This window comes from Kryptolebias marmoratus, linkage group LG10 (genome assembly GCF_001649575.2).
Source record: "Kryptolebias marmoratus isolate JLee-2015 linkage group LG10, ASM164957v2, whole genome shotgun sequence".
Classification (NCBI taxonomy): Eukaryota; Metazoa; Chordata; class Actinopteri; order Cyprinodontiformes; family Rivulidae; genus Kryptolebias; species Kryptolebias marmoratus.
The window spans coordinates 13,918,454-13,935,452 of NC_051439.1; the positions used below are offsets into that span (position 1 = coordinate 13,918,454).

Genomic DNA, 16,999 nt, shown 5'->3' on the forward strand with positions numbered 1-16,999 from the left:
ACACAAATTTACTTATAAAAGTGACAAAACAAACATTTAAAACGGCAACAATTACCACAATCAGACACAAACAACAAATAAATACAAAATGAGTAGAAATAAAAAACTGTTAAGACACAAAATGGCCACAACAAACACAATTACCAAAACAAATACAAGACAGAAGAAATAAAATGTTAGACAAAAAAATGCAAAAGAAAACTAAGTCAACACCTTCAAACAGAAATTAGCCAAATGTGTCTGTATGTATATTTGAAGGTAATATGAGTTTGTTTATTGATGTCTCAGAAACCTGAAGAGCTTCTATAAATTATGTTTGAGTCTGATTTGTTTATTACCAGAACAAATACACAACTAAAGTGCTCTCAAACGGTAAAGTAATTTAAAATATGGCCTTTAATTCAAGTATTAAACAGAACACGACAGGGAATTACTATCAATTTGTCTTAGAAATAAAGCTAAAGTACAGATAAACCTGTGAAACATAAAAAAAAATACATGTCAGGGGCTTTTTGCTCAGCTATAAAACAATAATTACTTTTAGAGAGGTTACTTTATGATACTAAGGCCTCATGATTATCAGAGGTTTTGTCACAATGACCCAGAGGAAACAACTTGGAGCCAGAACGTCTATTATTGCTACAATAACATGTTCATTTTATGCAGATAATGTTTGTTTGTTTTATAATTTTGAGATAATGAGAGAAATATATAGAGAGATCCAGACTGGAGGAGAAATATTGCGCTGTCAGTTCTTGAGTTCTTTAATTGAGACGTAAATAATAGTTTAAAAGCACAGGACAAACATTGAGGAGCAGCTGCTCAAAGCTGAGCAGCTGTTCAGGGTTCTTTAGTAAATTTGACTTGGTATACATGAGGGGAAGTGGTGGAATAAAAATATCTGCTTTAAAATTATGTTTTTTTTCAATAATATCTACTAAAGCTGAGCACAAACTGACATCATGAGTGTTGCTTTATTCCTCACAAATCAATTGCCTGTTTGAATTCAAACTAATTAAAAACCAGGACAAGTTAAACTGTCAAATGTAATATAAAGATTTGCACCGGAGATACAGTAGATCAAAATGTCACATTATAAACACATGTGTGCATGCTGGTGGTTCATCAGATTCAATAATACTAAAAAAACAAACAAACAACTAGTTCCTCTTCTTCTGTCGTGCTCCAACTTCCTCCTCCGTTTCTGGAAAACACTGGAATCCAATCAGCATTCCTATGACAGAGAAACCTGGAAGAAACAAGAAAATGTTACCATGATTCTTTCATTTAACAACCAGATTATTTACCACTGACCTCTAAACTTTGCTACTGTACGCTGAAAGTTAGACATTACAAATGCTAAACTCATAATTGGGATATTTTAAGTATAAAAAACAAGCGTTACGTCATACTTGCAACAATGAGCGGTGCCATCACGCCAATAGTCAGTGGCGCAGTTTTGTAGATAAAAGCTTCAGACAGAAAATGACCCAACGCCAGCACGAACGTCCACAAGGTGATGTGATACAGTCTGCAGGAGTCAGATCAGTTGAAATTTATAAACAAGGCTATATGCAGCAGAAACCAGCTTCAGAGCGTAACGCTGCCTCACGTTCTGTTCTGGATGTCGATGGCGCAGGCGCAGCGGATGATCGATGACAGCAGGGTCCAAATCCCAAACGTTCGAGCCTGGAGACCATTCACTGGATATAGGAGGATGGAAATAATTTTAAAAAAAGACATGGAAAATGATCATAACAGAACATCAGTGCATTCAGGAAAAGTTTCCTGTAGGAGGATAAACCTTCCTCTTATGAGGCAAATCTTCTTATTTTTGTTAGACTAGTTATTAGGCTGTATGTTGAGGTTCTTGATTGTTACATCATTATGTAGTTTTATTCAAATCATAGCTGCAATAACAGGTTAGGCTGCAATCTGGATCCTCTTTGAACTGTTTCTAATAGAGCTGTATTTAACAAAGTGTGTCAGTGTCAGTTCCACCTAACGTGGTGCTCACCGAACTCGGGTGTCCCGGTGTAGAGCTTCTCAGACAGGAAGCTGTGATCTCTGAAACTCTGCACCGTGTTCCCCACGGCGATGACGGACACCATCACCAGCCAGCTCCGCAGGACGTTCAGAAAGCGGCTCATCGTCCCCCGTCTGTCCGAGTCCCGGCGGGGCCAGGGAACCTCGCACTACGGGAGCGAGGCAGACATGTTCAGGCGAGCTCATCCATTCAGTTAAAAACAATAAATATGAGCTGGAGATTGCTTCATATCAGTTAGCAACAGATTACTCGTTTGCACAAACAAGCTAACACTGCTGTAAACGCGCGAGGCAATTCATGCAATAACGTTTTAATGAATTTCACACATATTTACCTGCCGAATTATAGATACCTGCCGAATTATAGCGTTACTGTGCTCCTGGAGAAAAAAACATTGACAATACTAAACACGGGCTGACCAATAGGACAGCTCAAGAAGTGGATCCATTTAATCGTACCATCGTTGTGATTGGCTCCACTCTGGTTAGGGTACCGCCTATTTTTTAGTCCAACCAATAAGAAATGAGCATTCAGACAGCGCACTAGGCTGTGTGGAAACGAAGAGTAGTCAAGGAGCAAGAGGACTATCTGACTGAAGTATTTCGAAACGTAATCACTCTATTACAACTCAGAAAATGCAATATTTAAAACTATATATCTTATTTTTTTAACCTAGCTAGTATGATTATTGGGTGAACTTTAGCTGTACTTCCACTTCTCAAAATTGTATTTGTGTTATCGCGCTTGGCACAAATCTACATGTACATATCTTTACCTCGCTATTTTAAGCGCCTATTATTTAAAGTTTGTTCACGAAAACCTTTGAATCCATTCATTTCGGGTAAAATAAAGACGGCACATAAATAATAATGCAGTCTATGGTGTAAAATAACAAAACACCTGCTGAATGGCTGCAAGGACCGTTTTAAGTTTAAAATTTGCGTCACGTGAACAAACGTTGTCAACGACTGCGCATGCTCGCTGCTCTGTTGCTACTCAGTTGTTGTAGTTACCAGGAAGATTAACCGCCCAGATGCCAGCTAGTTAGCTGTTAGCAAGCTCCATAGGAATAAAGGGCAAGGTTGTATCGGTGTGTTTTTCGTACTCAGATTTAAAATACGTGCATTTAAAAAACGGTCAAACTAAGACCTCGCAGGCAGCACTTATCTGGAAAACGTTCCTCAGCTTCCGGTTGTTGGGTTGTCAGATTGCATCGTCTTATGTTTTACTGTAGTAAGAGGATTTCATTCACGCCACTAAACAGGCTTTTTTTCTCCTATTTGTGCACCAATTTATACTATTTTACCCCTTTGCTAGTGCCTCTAGCTTTGTGAAGGAAGATTTCACCGATTAGTCTGTCCCATTGTAATGTGAAAATGCCGGCTGTGCTCCAGGAAAAGGAGGACTCTGAATCCTCCTCAGAAGATGAAGGAGGGTAAGTACATTTTCTGTTCCTTATTTGCTGTTGAATGAACTGACTGCTGTCTGCTTTAGAAACTTGCTGAGATGCTGAAACACCTGGATGGGCTCCTGAACACGAAATGTCACCTTTTAGATCACCTCAAAAATCATTGAGAGAGGTCTTAATCTGTCTATATTGTCATTGCTCGTGTTTTATTATTAATAACACATTTAAATACATATTTTATGTTTACATTTTGAAAACCAGCGGGCTGAAAGTAACATTGATGAAATGCCTCTTTGATTCTAAGCCCTTATGTCTTTTTATGTTGTATTTGTAGCAGATTTAAAACCTGCTTTAAGAAATATTTTTGACATTATGTACATGCCAGTTAGCAAATGCCCACTTTTAAACCCCTATTAATACATTTTACATGCCTGCACAGCGTGTCACAAGCTGGAAAGAGTTTATTGCTCACAGTCTGTGCAGCATGTGGACTTTGAAGGTCCTCTTTCAGGTTCTTACCTTGCTGATCCTCTTGGCCGACATCCCAAGATTTGCCTTTTAATAGGTGATGAATGTGCCACCTTGATGGATAAAAAGCACTATTTTCTGCTAGGTTTTGTTTTTTGAATATTTGGTCATTGTGTTCTGTAATCCATGCAACATCATCAATAAAATCATCTACACCGTGATGATTTAAGACAATAAATCTAAACTTTTAGGTATTTTCATTTTATATAGTTGTTCAGTACATTCAGAATGATGGGGATGATTTAGCTGTTTGCTGTGGATATGGCAGGTGGTCTCTGTTGTGTCTGCCAAATGATTCTCTCCTAATCTATTCTTAGCCATACCTGACTGAATGCCATCGTATTTGCTTTTAGGCTGCATCTCGTAAATTACTTTGGATAGCTTTGAAATACAGTTGAATCTGCAGGAGACCAGAGCTGCTTTTTTCACGTGTTATTATTCACTGAATTGGCATCAGAGCAGTAACAAGACAAAGAAATCCAAAAATAACTTTCTTTTAAACACATATCACTTACATTCTGACAGTATTGTTTTGTGTGTTAGTTTCGCTGTTACTGTGGACCTGTTCTCTTATGAACATGCACTTTATTTTAACCAATTTAAGGAGTTCTGCTTAACTCTGACTGAACATGTATGTTGTCTTTTTCATCAGGCGCATTTAATAATTTATCAAAGGTGATGTACATGTGTCAGAATTGGACAACAGATCCCTCTAAATTATGCAAAGGGCTACAAGGTGTATATTTACCGGCAACTGCTAGTAATACACAGCAAATTTAATAAGAAAGGTGTGTACTGAAAGCAAATGCAGTAGTCAGTTTAAAGTATTAGTATTAGGTAGCCTATACGAGTCTTAAGCTGACAAACTTGTCTGTCCTGCACTGAGTAATAACAGTTTGGTGGTGCAGACACAATTTATTCTCATTAGTAATATTTACTAAAAGTAATTTTGCACCTACAAGGTGATGCCAAAAGATCTATTACCTGACAACCTGACATACAGTCTATAAATAAACTGAAGGCCCAGACGTATTACTCAAGTTTCAGTGCAGAATTACAACTTAAAGCTGGCTGAATAATGTTATTTTAACATTTTATAAGATGTAACTAAAGAAAAGTGAACCAAATATGTGATAAGTGTGTTAAAGATAAAACTTAACATACATTTTTTTTGTGCTTAGATAGTTGTTACTCAAAGAAACCACGCTGGTTTATCTCTTGAGCTGAGTGCATTTTTATGCCGAAATGATTCTTGGATCAGTGTTTCACAAATAAAAAAAAAAATATTATTTTGAAAATGATCACGTGCAAGAGCTGGACTGAAGTGAGGAAGAAGCCAAAGTCTATAAAATAGAATTTCTAAAAATCCTGGGTAACATTTCAAGACCACTTTAAGAAGAAAGTACCCTCCTTTAAATGCAAAATAAAATGAAATGAGGGTTTGCTCAAAACTTTAGTGCAGTATTGTAGGCTTTAAATAATTTCCAAACATTGCTTTCTCTTTTTGTTTACATTTTACACAGTCCACCTTGTTTAGTTGTATCTAAGAGGTTAGCAAGGCAATGAAGCTGCAGTATGTTTGTCCAAATGTGTGTAAATGACAAAACTAAATGTGAACTATCACAGTGATGTTAACAGTTAACATATTGTATGTATGATGGACAGAACAGTAGTTCTTATGGTGGCTTATGTTCACAATAAACAACAAGCCTAAGTCTTATCAGATTACTTTTATCTGATGGTGTCGCCTTGATATCTCCTTGAAACAGAAATCTTCCCCGCTGTCAGACATACCTGGACGCTTGGAAGCTGGTGGCAGCAGCTGCTTACATTTCGACCCCTCTTTTATCCAAACCGGTCATACCTGATTGAGTCCCCCTCCATCATTGTGCCGCCTTATCTCGTATTCACCTCGTGATAAACAGGCCGTGTCTGGCACTGCGAGATAGCCTGGACTTTTTTACAAGAGGGTTTGTTAGTGCCGCGCATGGGTTTGTTATTTTCCAGCACCTCATAAAACTGTGTGAGGTTCTGCCTTTATCTGCGCGCCTGAAATAAACACAACTGCAGGATGCATTCCCTCAGAGTTAGGTAAGCTGCCCGCAGAGGCCCGGATCGCAGCATCTGTGCCAGAGATCTTTGGGCACAAAAATTCACCTCAAAGTAGCTTTGATGCAGTTGTTTATTTTGCTGTGTAAGTTGTATGTTTGAGTGGTGAGTCAATCATTCTTAACTTGCGACATTTTTCTCTCATTCGAATGTTTTCCCCTCAAGAGACCATCCTTGCATCACGTGGAGCGGCCTCAGCAAGACGATCCCCATTCTCCTGTTCTTACCCGAGGCCATTGTTTCCAAAGACAGGATCATCTGCTCCGTTGGAGGTAGAAACCGCCGAACTTGTGTCGCAACGATGACAGCGTGAGGCCTCCACAGTTGTTCAGATGACCCTTATGTGTTTTAACAGAGCGATATAACATGGCCTTCAAGATCGTGCGCACAGAGAGCCGCCTGGTTCGAAGAATACTCGCCAATCACGGATTCCTTGAGGTAACGCTCATTCTCCATTCGTGCAAAATTAGAAAAAAAAAAAGTCAAGATAAGAGAATATTTTTTCTTTGAAGGATGTGCAATGTATGTGCATGGTATGCTGGGCAAGATTACAACTATTTCTTTGCTAATGCCACTTTCAGAGTAGCAGGAAAAAATGAGAATTTGACTCCAAGTGCATTAGCCTTATATTGTGAAAGATGCACAACGCTCATTTATAGTCTTCACTAGTAGTTCCAATCAAATCCCTTTTTATTTCATTTCATTTCTTCCTGACACCCGTGAACCACAGATCAGAGGCTGACGAGCGTCTACTGCTGCTCCGACAGAGACTAAATTTAATACTCTTTTATTCCAAACATCTGGTGTTAGCCCCAAACAGCCAGCGTGATCATGCGAATTAAGCCTCCTAACAAATCTTTGCAATAAAACAAAGCAAAACAGATAAAATCGTTAATCAACCTTCCTTTTTTTTTTTAAAAGTGCAGGCTGTTTTCTGCACATTAGTGCTCAAGTGAGCTGCTTTTCATATTCCCGGGATTTAATGCAACTTTTTGTGCTCATTCTCTATTTATAACAATTTCTTGACTGACTTTACTGTTTCCTCCAGCTGAAGCCGGTCAGTGTCTTTGTTTTTTTTTTTTTTTTTGTAAAGGTTCACCCGAACAGTAATGACTTTAACCTGATGTGGACCGGGTCTCACCTCAAGCCTTACGTCCTGCGCTGCCTTCAGGACTACCAGAAGGTCAACCACTTTCCCAGGTAGAACAGCGTGCTGAAATAGATGAGTGCATAGCAGCTGTATTCTGTTTTATAAATATCACTGCTGAGCCTTTCCAAGCACAGTCCCCCCCCAACCCCCCCAGTTCAGGCAATGTATTTTTTGGCTTCTCCTGGAACACACATTTAGTTTGGAGTGGTGCCTCTCTGAAGCATGAAATGAATCATACTGTCAGGCAATGGGGGGGTGGGGGGGTTGTGTAACTGTCATCTATTTATGTATTTATTTTGTCATGTCAAAGTGGAGCGCATTTTAATCTGGAGGCTCTGCTCATTTCCAGGTCATATGAATTAACTCGCAAAGACCATCTCTATAAAAACATCCAGCGGATGCAGCAGACCCACGGCTTCAAAAACTTCCACATAATCCCTCAGACCTTCATGCTTCCCTCCGAGTTCCAGGAATTTCGCAGTAAGACGCACCCGCCCGACTCAGTTGGTCTGAGCAGAGCTACATTGACGTTGTGTTTTTTTTTTCTGCCTGTATAAGAAAAAAACCCTCTCCACTTTCTCACCCAGATTGTTTTGCCAAGGACAAGGGCCCTTGGATAATTAAGCCAGTAGCATCTTCAAGAGGGCGGGGGATCTACCTGGTCAGCAATGTGAGTGACGTTAAACCTTTAAAATGAGGCAGTCTCCGGTTCAAATGCCCTCAAGTGCAGACATGACCGTAGAACTGATAATAAAACATCATGTAGGTATCTGAAAAAGAAAGCTTTCCACTCTGAGCTGCGCGCTGTCATCTCCATCCTCAAGCCTTCGTGGGCCGATGAGGGTCGAAGCCATAAAGCAAAAACAGCAACGTTAACAAGCTTGTGTTATATGTTATGTTGACCTTTGAACCCTGCTGTCTAAAGTCAGGAATAAACATTCAAACTCCGACATAATTCCGATGAGCGATGATGTTATTTTCTCTGTTCTCCCTTGGATCATCGTACGTCTCGAGGCAGCTTGGGTGGTCTCGGCCTCCAGCTTGAGAGAAGCGGGTCTAAATACTCCTTTTTTTAAAATTAAAAACCAAGCTGTTCGTTGATATGAATGTGCTGTCTGACAAGTGTTTGCCTAGACTGGGAAAAAAATTCACTGAAAAATGTCATTCTCATGTTTGATGTAGTTCTACAACTGTGTTAGATATCAAGGAAAAAAAAAAGCAGCCAACATTTCTTTTTGTGTAAACCTGAGGTGAACATGTGACAATAAACAAAATGTGAGACAAAACAAAAACAGCAACATTAGCAAAAATGCATTTTAAAGAATTATATTGATCAAATATAAAGTTTTAGGGTCCTGTTTCTTCAATAATTTCTTTTTTTGTTGTGTTTTAAAACAGTTTCTTGTTGTCTTTCTTTAAAAATGCCATTTTGTTTTGCTTTTTTGCCTTCCTTGGATTTATTTACAGAAATATTGTTCACTTGTCTGCTTTGTTGTGTTTAAATTCTTGTTTTTGTGTCGTCTGAAATTGTCAGAGATTCTGTTTTGTATTCATCTTTGTTTGTTTTGTTTAAATTTGTTGGCGTTTTCTGTTCTGTTCTTGTTTTTCTTTTGAAATCACGTGTTTCATTGCACTTCAGAACGAATAAGTGAGGGACCTACAGCATATAATGTAGGTACATTACTACTGGCAGACTGAAAACAGGTAATAAAAGGTTTAGATTAACGTTTGTGTGTAAAAAAATATACCTGTTATTTCATGTTTAGGTGCAGATTTCCATTAAAAGCAAACCTGGTGAGAGTTAACTGAGCACAGACTGAAAGGAAATGCTGTGTGAACTCGAACAGTCACTTGGCCAGATGTTATCTGTGTGTGGGGGTGCGCTGATACAGTTGTCTTTGAAATAAGTTTCAAGCAGACATTAATAAGCTCTGCAGAGTAAATCACACCCTTCCAAGGCCTCGGCTCTTGGATGAGCTCAGCAAGGTTCTCGCTCTTTGGAAAATATATGCACGATTCCTCTTCTTCTCAGGCATTTTTATGCAGCAGTGGAAAGAATGTCAGCTTGATATTTGGAGAGAAGAAAGAAATACGTTCATCTTTTTGGTTTGGCTTTCCTCTGAACTCCAGCCAGCGCTGAGGTTGCTCTGCCCCCTCCTTCTCAACTTCACCACCTGCAACACATTTCAACCTCATAAATGACCCATCTCCCAGCACCAGATTGTGTTTTTATAGGCTGTTATTGAAAGTTGACCTGCTATGGCCAGCGTCGCTGAAACGTCTCCTCATGTGATTACGCTTTGATGTTTATGATTAACTGCGGTGTCACGCCAGCTTTTGGAAATTGAGTATTTAATGTTCTATATGAAATACCTTGTAGCTTTAACTCTAACGAATTACTGCCTCCGTCCTTCTCTTTGTGCGCTCATCATATTTTCTTCTGTGTGTTCTTTCTCTCCTCGCGTTCAGCCAAATCAGATCGCGATGGATGAAAACATCTTGGTGTCTCGCTACATCAACAACCCGCTGCTCATAGATGGTGAGATGAAGTTTGTCTTTTAAAGCTATTTACACAGACTTAACACGGAGTAACCATTATGGCGTGCCCTTGTTTTTGTTTTCCTCGCAGAGTTTAAGTTTGATGTGCGTTTGTACGTGTTGGTGACATCATATGACCCGCTCCTCATCTACGTGTACGAGGAGGGCCTTGCTAGGTAAGCGTATGTAGGTTTTTAAATGATTTACATCCCGATTATAGGTCAGTGATCTCTTATTCTCAAGAGGGTAATAAACTGTTGCAACACAGGTGACAATTAATATCAAATGCGCATGTTATTGTGTGACATTTTTCCTTTTTTTATTGACTTACGGGCAAAAAGGTAAGAAAATGTAGCCCTTTTCTTTCACTGATGAAACTGAAACTCAAATAAAGTTAACCTTTCATTCAGTCTAAATGTATTCAGAACATCTAAAGAGATTTAGACTTATGGGAGATACTTTTCTTTCAGTGAAGTGATGTAAGCACTGCTTCGCTGGAAGGTTTAGGCTAATGGGTGAGAGTGTACATGTGTTTGTTCCAGGATGTGCTATATCTGTTTCCCAAAACCTGGTTTATTAGGCCTCCACTCCTTGTGAAGGTGGGAAGATAAAGGATGGCAGGATGATTTTAGACAGGAGGACAGATCACTAACAACAGTTTGCTTTGCGCAGAAATGGCAGTGTTGCAGGTTTAAGCACCTCTGCTCAGGGTTTCGTCAGCTTAGATCTCTCGCAGTCTTGATTGGCCGACCTTCCAGGTTTCCCTACATCAAATAAACCATGTTCTTCTTGGAAGAAAAAAATCTTTCCAAAAATAAGCAATGAGACCTTTTCTTTTCACTCCTGAGACAGATGGATTAGGTTTGGGTTCTGTTTATTGTGAAATGAGGATCCACTTTTCTTTTTTTTTTTTAGAGCGACACCTAGTGATCTTTTTTTTTCCTTTTTTATTCATTCATGTAGTCAATTGCGCCTTTTTAAAAAGTGGACATCTGTTTGGTGGCGAACTTGGCGGCATCAAAAATCGATTTTGTCTTTGAGCTCGGAACCAGTCGGCGATAAAGAAAAGGCGCCTTTCTAACCCTGCTCATCTGAGCGAGCTACAAAGAAAAATGTTATTTCTCGGGCACGGAAATTTTACACATGTGCTCAGATGTCTCTTCAGGATGCACTTACGTGGCTGTCAGAGATATATCGAAACAAGATGCTGTTTCCAAGCTGTTTCGCAAAAGACCACACAAAGAGTAATGTGAATTAGAACCACAGTCTGGGAGGACAAAGTAAAAATATCATTTACTTCTCATCTGTTTTAATGTGGTGCCCACCTTTTTGGACATATTGTATATACACAGGTATAGTTTGCTCGTACACTGAAAGCACAGCGTTCCTTATTTATTCCTGATTATGATGTAAAAGATCAGACTTTAAGGACACTGGTTTCTAGGTGATTTTTTTCCTTACATAAATTGACTGCTACAGTCATTTTTGAGCATTATACAGAGAAATTATAAATGTTTAGCATAATCATAATAAATGTAGCCCAAATATTAAATATTCTTTGCAAGTGTAAGGACAGAATCAGCTGATTTAGAGGCATTTATTTATTTTTTATATACTGAATGTAGTTTACATGTATTTTCAGTGCTGCAGGTGTTTTTGTAGGAAGTTTATTTGAGTAACTGAGCTCTTTATCGGGTTCTGCTCACAGTTTGGTTTTGTGTTTTATATTCTCTCCGTTTCCACAAGAGGGCATCCCAAACTTTCCGTGCTAACCGCTGAGTAAAATGTGTGGCACTGGCGATCCTGAAACAAAGCACCCCATTGTTTCGGTTGTAGGATGTGCTAATCTGAAGTTGCTGATTTTGTCATTGTGCAGAGATCATTTCTCAGGAGGGCTTTATGTAATTGTGCTGTATTCCCCCCCCCCCATCTATGTGCTCAGAGCAATTTTAACTAAAGTGAGAACAGGCTGACACGAGACTCAGGTAGGCCAGGAGGAGAGGGGAGATGATTTATGGAACGGCTGGCTCCTTGCCTCGCTCTGATAGAAGTATGCGCTCACGCTGGAAAACAGCGTGCCACTTCCCTCTTCTCTGCTGGCTTCATTATCAAATGTGAGCACTAAATCATAGCCAAATTTCGGAACCCTGCTTTTATCTGCTGACATTCCTCTGGTGGTATTGATATTCAGGTACATGGTGTGTGCCAAGGAATTCTCATTACTGCACATGTGGCATCCACTCCTCTCAAACACCACCAGAGGCTATTCTCCTCCTCAAAGTGCCCCTATTATCCAGTGAAGTGTCAGCCCTGTGAATGTGGAGGTGAAATAATGCTGCTGCCCCCCCCCCTCTCTTGAACAATAAACACTGCTTGTTCACAGGTTTGCAACAGTCAAGTACGACAGAGCGTCTACGAGCATCAAGAACACGTTCATGCACCTCACCAACTACAGTCTGAACAAAAAGAGCAGTGATTATGTCAGGTAAGCTGCCTCATGTGCACACTGAACAGGTTGCCGTTCGGGGAAGCCCCCCCTGACTCCCGTCACTCCAGCTCTGGCCTTTGAAGTGCATTTCTTTCCTTTCAGCTGCGACGACCCTGAAGTCGAGGATTATGGGAACAAATGGAGTATGAGTGCAGTGCTGAGGTATTTGAAGCAGGAGGGGAAGGACACCACATGTGAGTGAGGCCGTTTCTTTTTTTTCTTTTTTTTATTATTTTCAAATTTGGTGTCCAAGACTGTCCTCTGAGTGGAATCAAATCATAATAAAGCTTTCAGAGAGTAATTATTTGAACCGTTTCTAGATGGTTTCTTTCCATTTCATGTGTTCCAGTGCTGATGAGACAAGTGGAGGACCTCATCATTAAAGCCCTGCTTAGTGCCGAGCCACAGATAGCCAATGCCTGCAAGATGTTTGTTCCTCATAAGACAAACTGCTTCGGTAATAATTCCTTATTCTTGTTAAGATTTTTCTAAACTGTTTTAAACAGACTAGATGGAAAGTGTCTGAGCTCGGACAAAAATTTCTTTTTTTGTTGTTTTTCCTCTCCCATAAGCACATGACCACACCCCTCACATTTCCTTTCAGTTTCACATTCATTGTCCTGTATTTCCGTCATAGTTTTTTGCCCACTGGGCCACAGTGAGGTGGTAGCCAGTCACCTCTTCGTATAGAGCCTTCCTGCCGATTGCTGCCCTCCAACTGGCTGCCGGCTTGTGGAGGGCCTGTTGACTGAAGCAGGAATTTGCTTCCTCTCTTCTGTTGCCATTCAAGCTTTGCCTGATTTAGGCCGACTATTTTCTTGGCTAGTCTTGCTCAGCGGCGGGCTTGTGTGAATTTTGTTTTGGAGCCATTACCCGTGTTAGTGTTGGCACTAATTGTCTGCGCTCTTTCTCCGAGTCTGGCGGCCTTTCTGAGATTTTGGAGTTTGAAAGCGCGGATTTTGGCCCGGCCTCCCTCAGCACCACTGTCTCTTTTTCACTCTCTTTTTTTTCCCCTTTCTCTTACTGTTTCTGTTTGTTTATAATTCTCCCTCTCCAGCTCACACTCGCTTTCACCTCTCAGATGCCAGAAAAATAAAGGCTTCCCGAGACATAATAGCTCTCTGATTGGTGGTTGTTTGGGCTGTTATTGGGCAGCAGCACGGGCTCACAATCCAAGATTCGCCTGCATGAAGATGCAATCTGCTCTTTTAGTATCACCGTTAGGTTTGAAAACCCACATTAAATTAGGCAGTGAATGTTGATCCTGCAGGTATTTACAGTAAAATGTAGCTTATCAAACTTCAACCTGTCTGCCTTTCATTCACACCTGGAAAATGTGAAAAAACAACCAGATGGTTTGGATGTTCTCAAAAACCCAACAACAATTTAACCAAAAAAACAAAGAAAAACACAGCTATAATGATTTTTTAAGCCTTAGCAAGTAAATACACTACTGCTAGGCAAAGAAAAAACATCCTAATATGAAGATATAATGTCAAGAAGTAAATATGTAGCATTAGCTTTAAGTTTGGAAGCAAAGTTTAAAACAATATATGGTATTTAAATTACCCATAACTCCATGTCTGCATCTTTTCTTTACTACAATAAATCAAATCGTTTCTAATCTGTTTAGTTTCATCTATATTGGTTTATCACTTTAGGATGTGAAGCCCATGTCGTGCATACTTTTACAAAACAAAAAACAATTATCTCCTGCACTTTTGATTCAACACATATTAAACTGCGGTCTGCTGCGAACAAGCCTGTCGTCTTACTTCAGCATTGAATCCGCTGTGATTTTTGTTGTCTTTGCCCCAAGCAAATTAATTATGGCTTTCATGGTGTGTCTAAGGTTTCCTCAAGACAGACACTGACGGTTCCAGAGGACCACCCTCATCTTCTTTTCGCTGAGCCGCCTCTCCTGGTGTGGTCATATCGCATGCAAACTCCCTCTCTGCGCCCGAGTCTATATGTGCAGGATGAATACAGAGACATGCTGGAACCCGTGAGTTTCACAAGCGCACAGGTCTGTTTCAGTTTCTGGAAGTTTAGGGTTGAATGTTCGTCTGTCAGGCACGTCTTCCTTAAATCCAACCTCCCCAAGCCACCTGGGAGTTACATACTGTTTGTTCCCTTCCTTCTTTTGTTGCGCTTATCATCGGCAGGCCCTCTCACCTTACAATCTACATGCATTCATCTTTCTTCCTGGGCCTCAGCAGCTGCCTGTAATAGTAAGCAGGTAGAAAGCATGACAGCTAAACAAAAGTACATGCATGTTAACTCAGCAAACACTGATTAAAAACAGCCATTGTTTAGAGTTTTTATAGAATCTCTGGAAAGGAGCCATACAGGACCATAAAGCACATTATAATTTTAATTTACTGCAAATTGTTCCCTGCCATTTTAATGTCTATAAATGGCTTTAATACAATGTTTATTGTTTTCAAATGGGATTTTTTTCCCCCCCTTTCTACTCAAATCTAAGGGCATACCTTAAAAAAATCTTTTTACAGCTTTGTAATGCCTCATGTGGGAAGAAATAAAAACTGATTTTTTTTTTGTTGTTTTGTTTTAGATCGTAAGAAGTGCGTATGAGTGTGTGTGTCTTTCTGTGGGGAGAAAATGCCACCCATGCAGCTCCTTACTGCTGCCGTGTGATTAATGGACAGGCTTTTTTTGCTGAGAGATGCTGATTACGAGATGTTTTAACTAAGATCTGATTAGCCAAGCCAAAGGCCTATTTTATTACACGCAAAAACATTCCACTTACTGGTCCTATGTTCCATTGAACGTCGCTCATTAGGTGCCGAGTGTGGTTGGCTCTCCCGTCTGCGAGTTACTCTGGGTGTTTCACATTTGTCAGATACTCCCACACTTTGCCGCAGTGCGAGGTTTGTTTCCCCGTGAGGACATTTTAGCTGCTGCGGAGCTGAGTCTTCTTGGGAGTGATTCACGGTTAAGGTCCCACTATCACAATAAGACTGCAGAGTGCAAGCGGGGACTTTAATTTGTTGTCCTCTGAGTGTTTTTACAACTGTGGCTCCAAGCTGCTCTGCTGCGCTTCTGACAACAGCAGTGAAACAGTTTAGCAGCCATGATTTATCTCAGAATGACGTGAAAGTAATTCAATTGTCCAAGCCCATGAAGAAAACACACATGAAAGATGCTGCTGTTATTGTGGGCCACCAGGCTGTGTGGCCAGGGTGGGGAGATCATTGTTTTTGGGCGTTCGTCTCTTGTGGTAAACTTTCCAGCGGCGCCCCTCCTTTAATAAAGAAAGAAAATGCTCTTCATCATCCCTTTTTCTCTGTCACCGTTTTTTTTTTTTCTCTCCATCCCTCTTTAATGGGTGTTATGTGGATGTTAAGCGCCTCATGTCTCCTTGTCTGTGATGCTTGTTGTGGGCTGTCTGTGGGCACATTTAAAGCTGCTGGCCCGGCAGCGGTTGAGCCACAGAACACAACGTCTGCTCGTGGGGCATCGGCGGCGTCTGCTTCTAATTGGGGGAAAATTTGTGGCGCATGGAGTCTGCATGTCGGAGGCTGGCGAGGCGGTGCAACACCTCCCTGTTTTCCCCTGTTGTTGTTGTGCCACTGATGAGGCAAAGCAGGCTCAAACCCAATTATCCCCCTGCTCTGTTTTCCAAGACTAATAGATAATGTTTTTTAGTATACACACAAACTCCCCCTTTCTGTCTTGTGTTGAATGTGTGTGTTTCAGAAGTGGATAGAACAGTACAAGCTATCAAGTGGAAAAAAAAAAAAAACTCTCAGTGCTCTGCTGAGGCAAGCACATCAGGGGTCCAGTTCATCTTGTGAAATCAAAGATGGTAGGGAAAGCTTATGTTGCAGCTCCTGGCTTATGGATTGAATCACGCAGTAACACACACGTGACATCGACAAACCTAATAATTTAATCTTAAGTACGTATGTAGACTCAGTTTTCCACTGACATAATGAATTTCCATGTTATAACAAACATTAAATCTTGTAAAGCAGTTTTCACAAATGCACTGTGTTTCACTTGGTCAAATACCAGATTTATTTAGGTTTCTTGTAACATCCAATCCTGCCAAGACTTAAGAGATGTTTGCAAACTGCTACTACATCTTTGCATCTTCGTAAACCGTTTGATACATGCCGATAAAGTGTTCAAGCTATCTGAACCAAAAAAATAAACTTCGTAAATGTGGTAGATAATAAGCTATCACTTACCTTGTTTAAATGAGCTCATTGTGTTATGAGTTAGTTTGCGCAAAACATATACAGGTGCTGGTCATAAAATTAGAATATCATGAAAAAGTAGATTGATTTCAGTAATTCCATTTAAAAAGTGAAACTTGTATATTATATTCATACATGTTTTTATTTGATTTTACAATCTCCTTTTTTAAAAAATAAACAGAACACACTTGGAAATGTGGTTTGCATTTGTATTTAAACAGTTTTTATTGGTCCATGCAGTTGTACATGACTAGCTTAAAGTGAGGATAGAGACATCTGCTTTTAACAGCAGACATATCTGCTTTCTTAAGTTTTATCATATGCATAATATGGTGATTTTAATGGGACTGACATATTACATACAGGTGCTGGTCATAAAATTAGAATATCATGAAAAAGTAGATTGATTTCAGTAATTCCATTTAAAAAGTGAAACTTGTATATTATAGTCATACATTACATACAAACTCATATATTTCAAATGTTTATTTCATTTAATTTTGATGAT

At 39.9% G+C, this 16,999-nt stretch overlaps 2 protein-coding genes across 6 annotated transcripts in view; one reads left to right on the plus strand and one right to left on the minus strand.

The window, feature by feature from the left end:
* Window positions 1-377: 377 nt before the first annotated feature.
* Window positions 378-5,949, minus strand: erg28 (ergosterol biosynthesis 28 homolog). Of its 3 annotated transcripts, none has more exons than XM_025006413.2 (5): window positions 5,778-5,949; window positions 2,018-2,195; window positions 1,613-1,703; window positions 1,413-1,531; window positions 378-1,249 (listed from the first exon to the last, which is right to left on the minus strand). In XM_025006413.2, exons 2-5 carry the CDS (start codon window positions 2,148-2,150, stop codon window positions 1,161-1,163), a joined length of 432 nt encoding a protein of 143 aa, XP_024862181.1. In that variant the 5' UTR covers window positions 2,151-2,195; window positions 5,778-5,949; the 3' UTR covers window positions 378-1,160. The 3 variants fall into 3 exon arrangements, with proteins under 3 accessions (XP_024862181.1, XP_017270648.1, XP_017270656.1); XM_017415159.3 differs by lacking the exon at window positions 5,778-5,949 and adding an exon at window positions 2,382-2,552; XM_017415167.2 differs by lacking the exon at window positions 5,778-5,949 and adding an exon at window positions 2,400-2,408.
* Window positions 2,940-16,999, plus strand: part of ttll5 (tubulin tyrosine ligase-like family, member 5) — a 48,736-nt gene continuing 34,676 nt past the window's right edge. For all 3 annotated transcript variants that reach the window (XM_037977737.1, XM_017415116.3, XM_037977738.1), the window contains exons 1-11: window positions 2,940-3,482; window positions 6,258-6,364; window positions 6,448-6,530; window positions 7,186-7,292; window positions 7,592-7,722; window positions 7,830-7,912; window positions 9,712-9,781; window positions 9,872-9,956; window positions 12,164-12,265; window positions 12,371-12,462; window positions 12,618-12,725. In XM_037977737.1, the coding sequence (XP_037833665.1) occupies window positions 3,424-3,482; window positions 6,258-6,364; window positions 6,448-6,530; window positions 7,186-7,292; window positions 7,592-7,722; window positions 7,830-7,912; window positions 9,712-9,781; window positions 9,872-9,956; window positions 12,164-12,265; window positions 12,371-12,462; window positions 12,618-12,725 (1,027 nt within the window). In that variant the 5' untranslated portion in view covers window positions 2,940-3,423. The remainder of the gene's footprint in view (window positions 3,483-6,257; window positions 6,365-6,447; window positions 6,531-7,185; window positions 7,293-7,591; window positions 7,723-7,829; window positions 7,913-9,711; window positions 9,782-9,871; window positions 9,957-12,163; window positions 12,266-12,370; window positions 12,463-12,617; window positions 12,726-16,999) is intronic.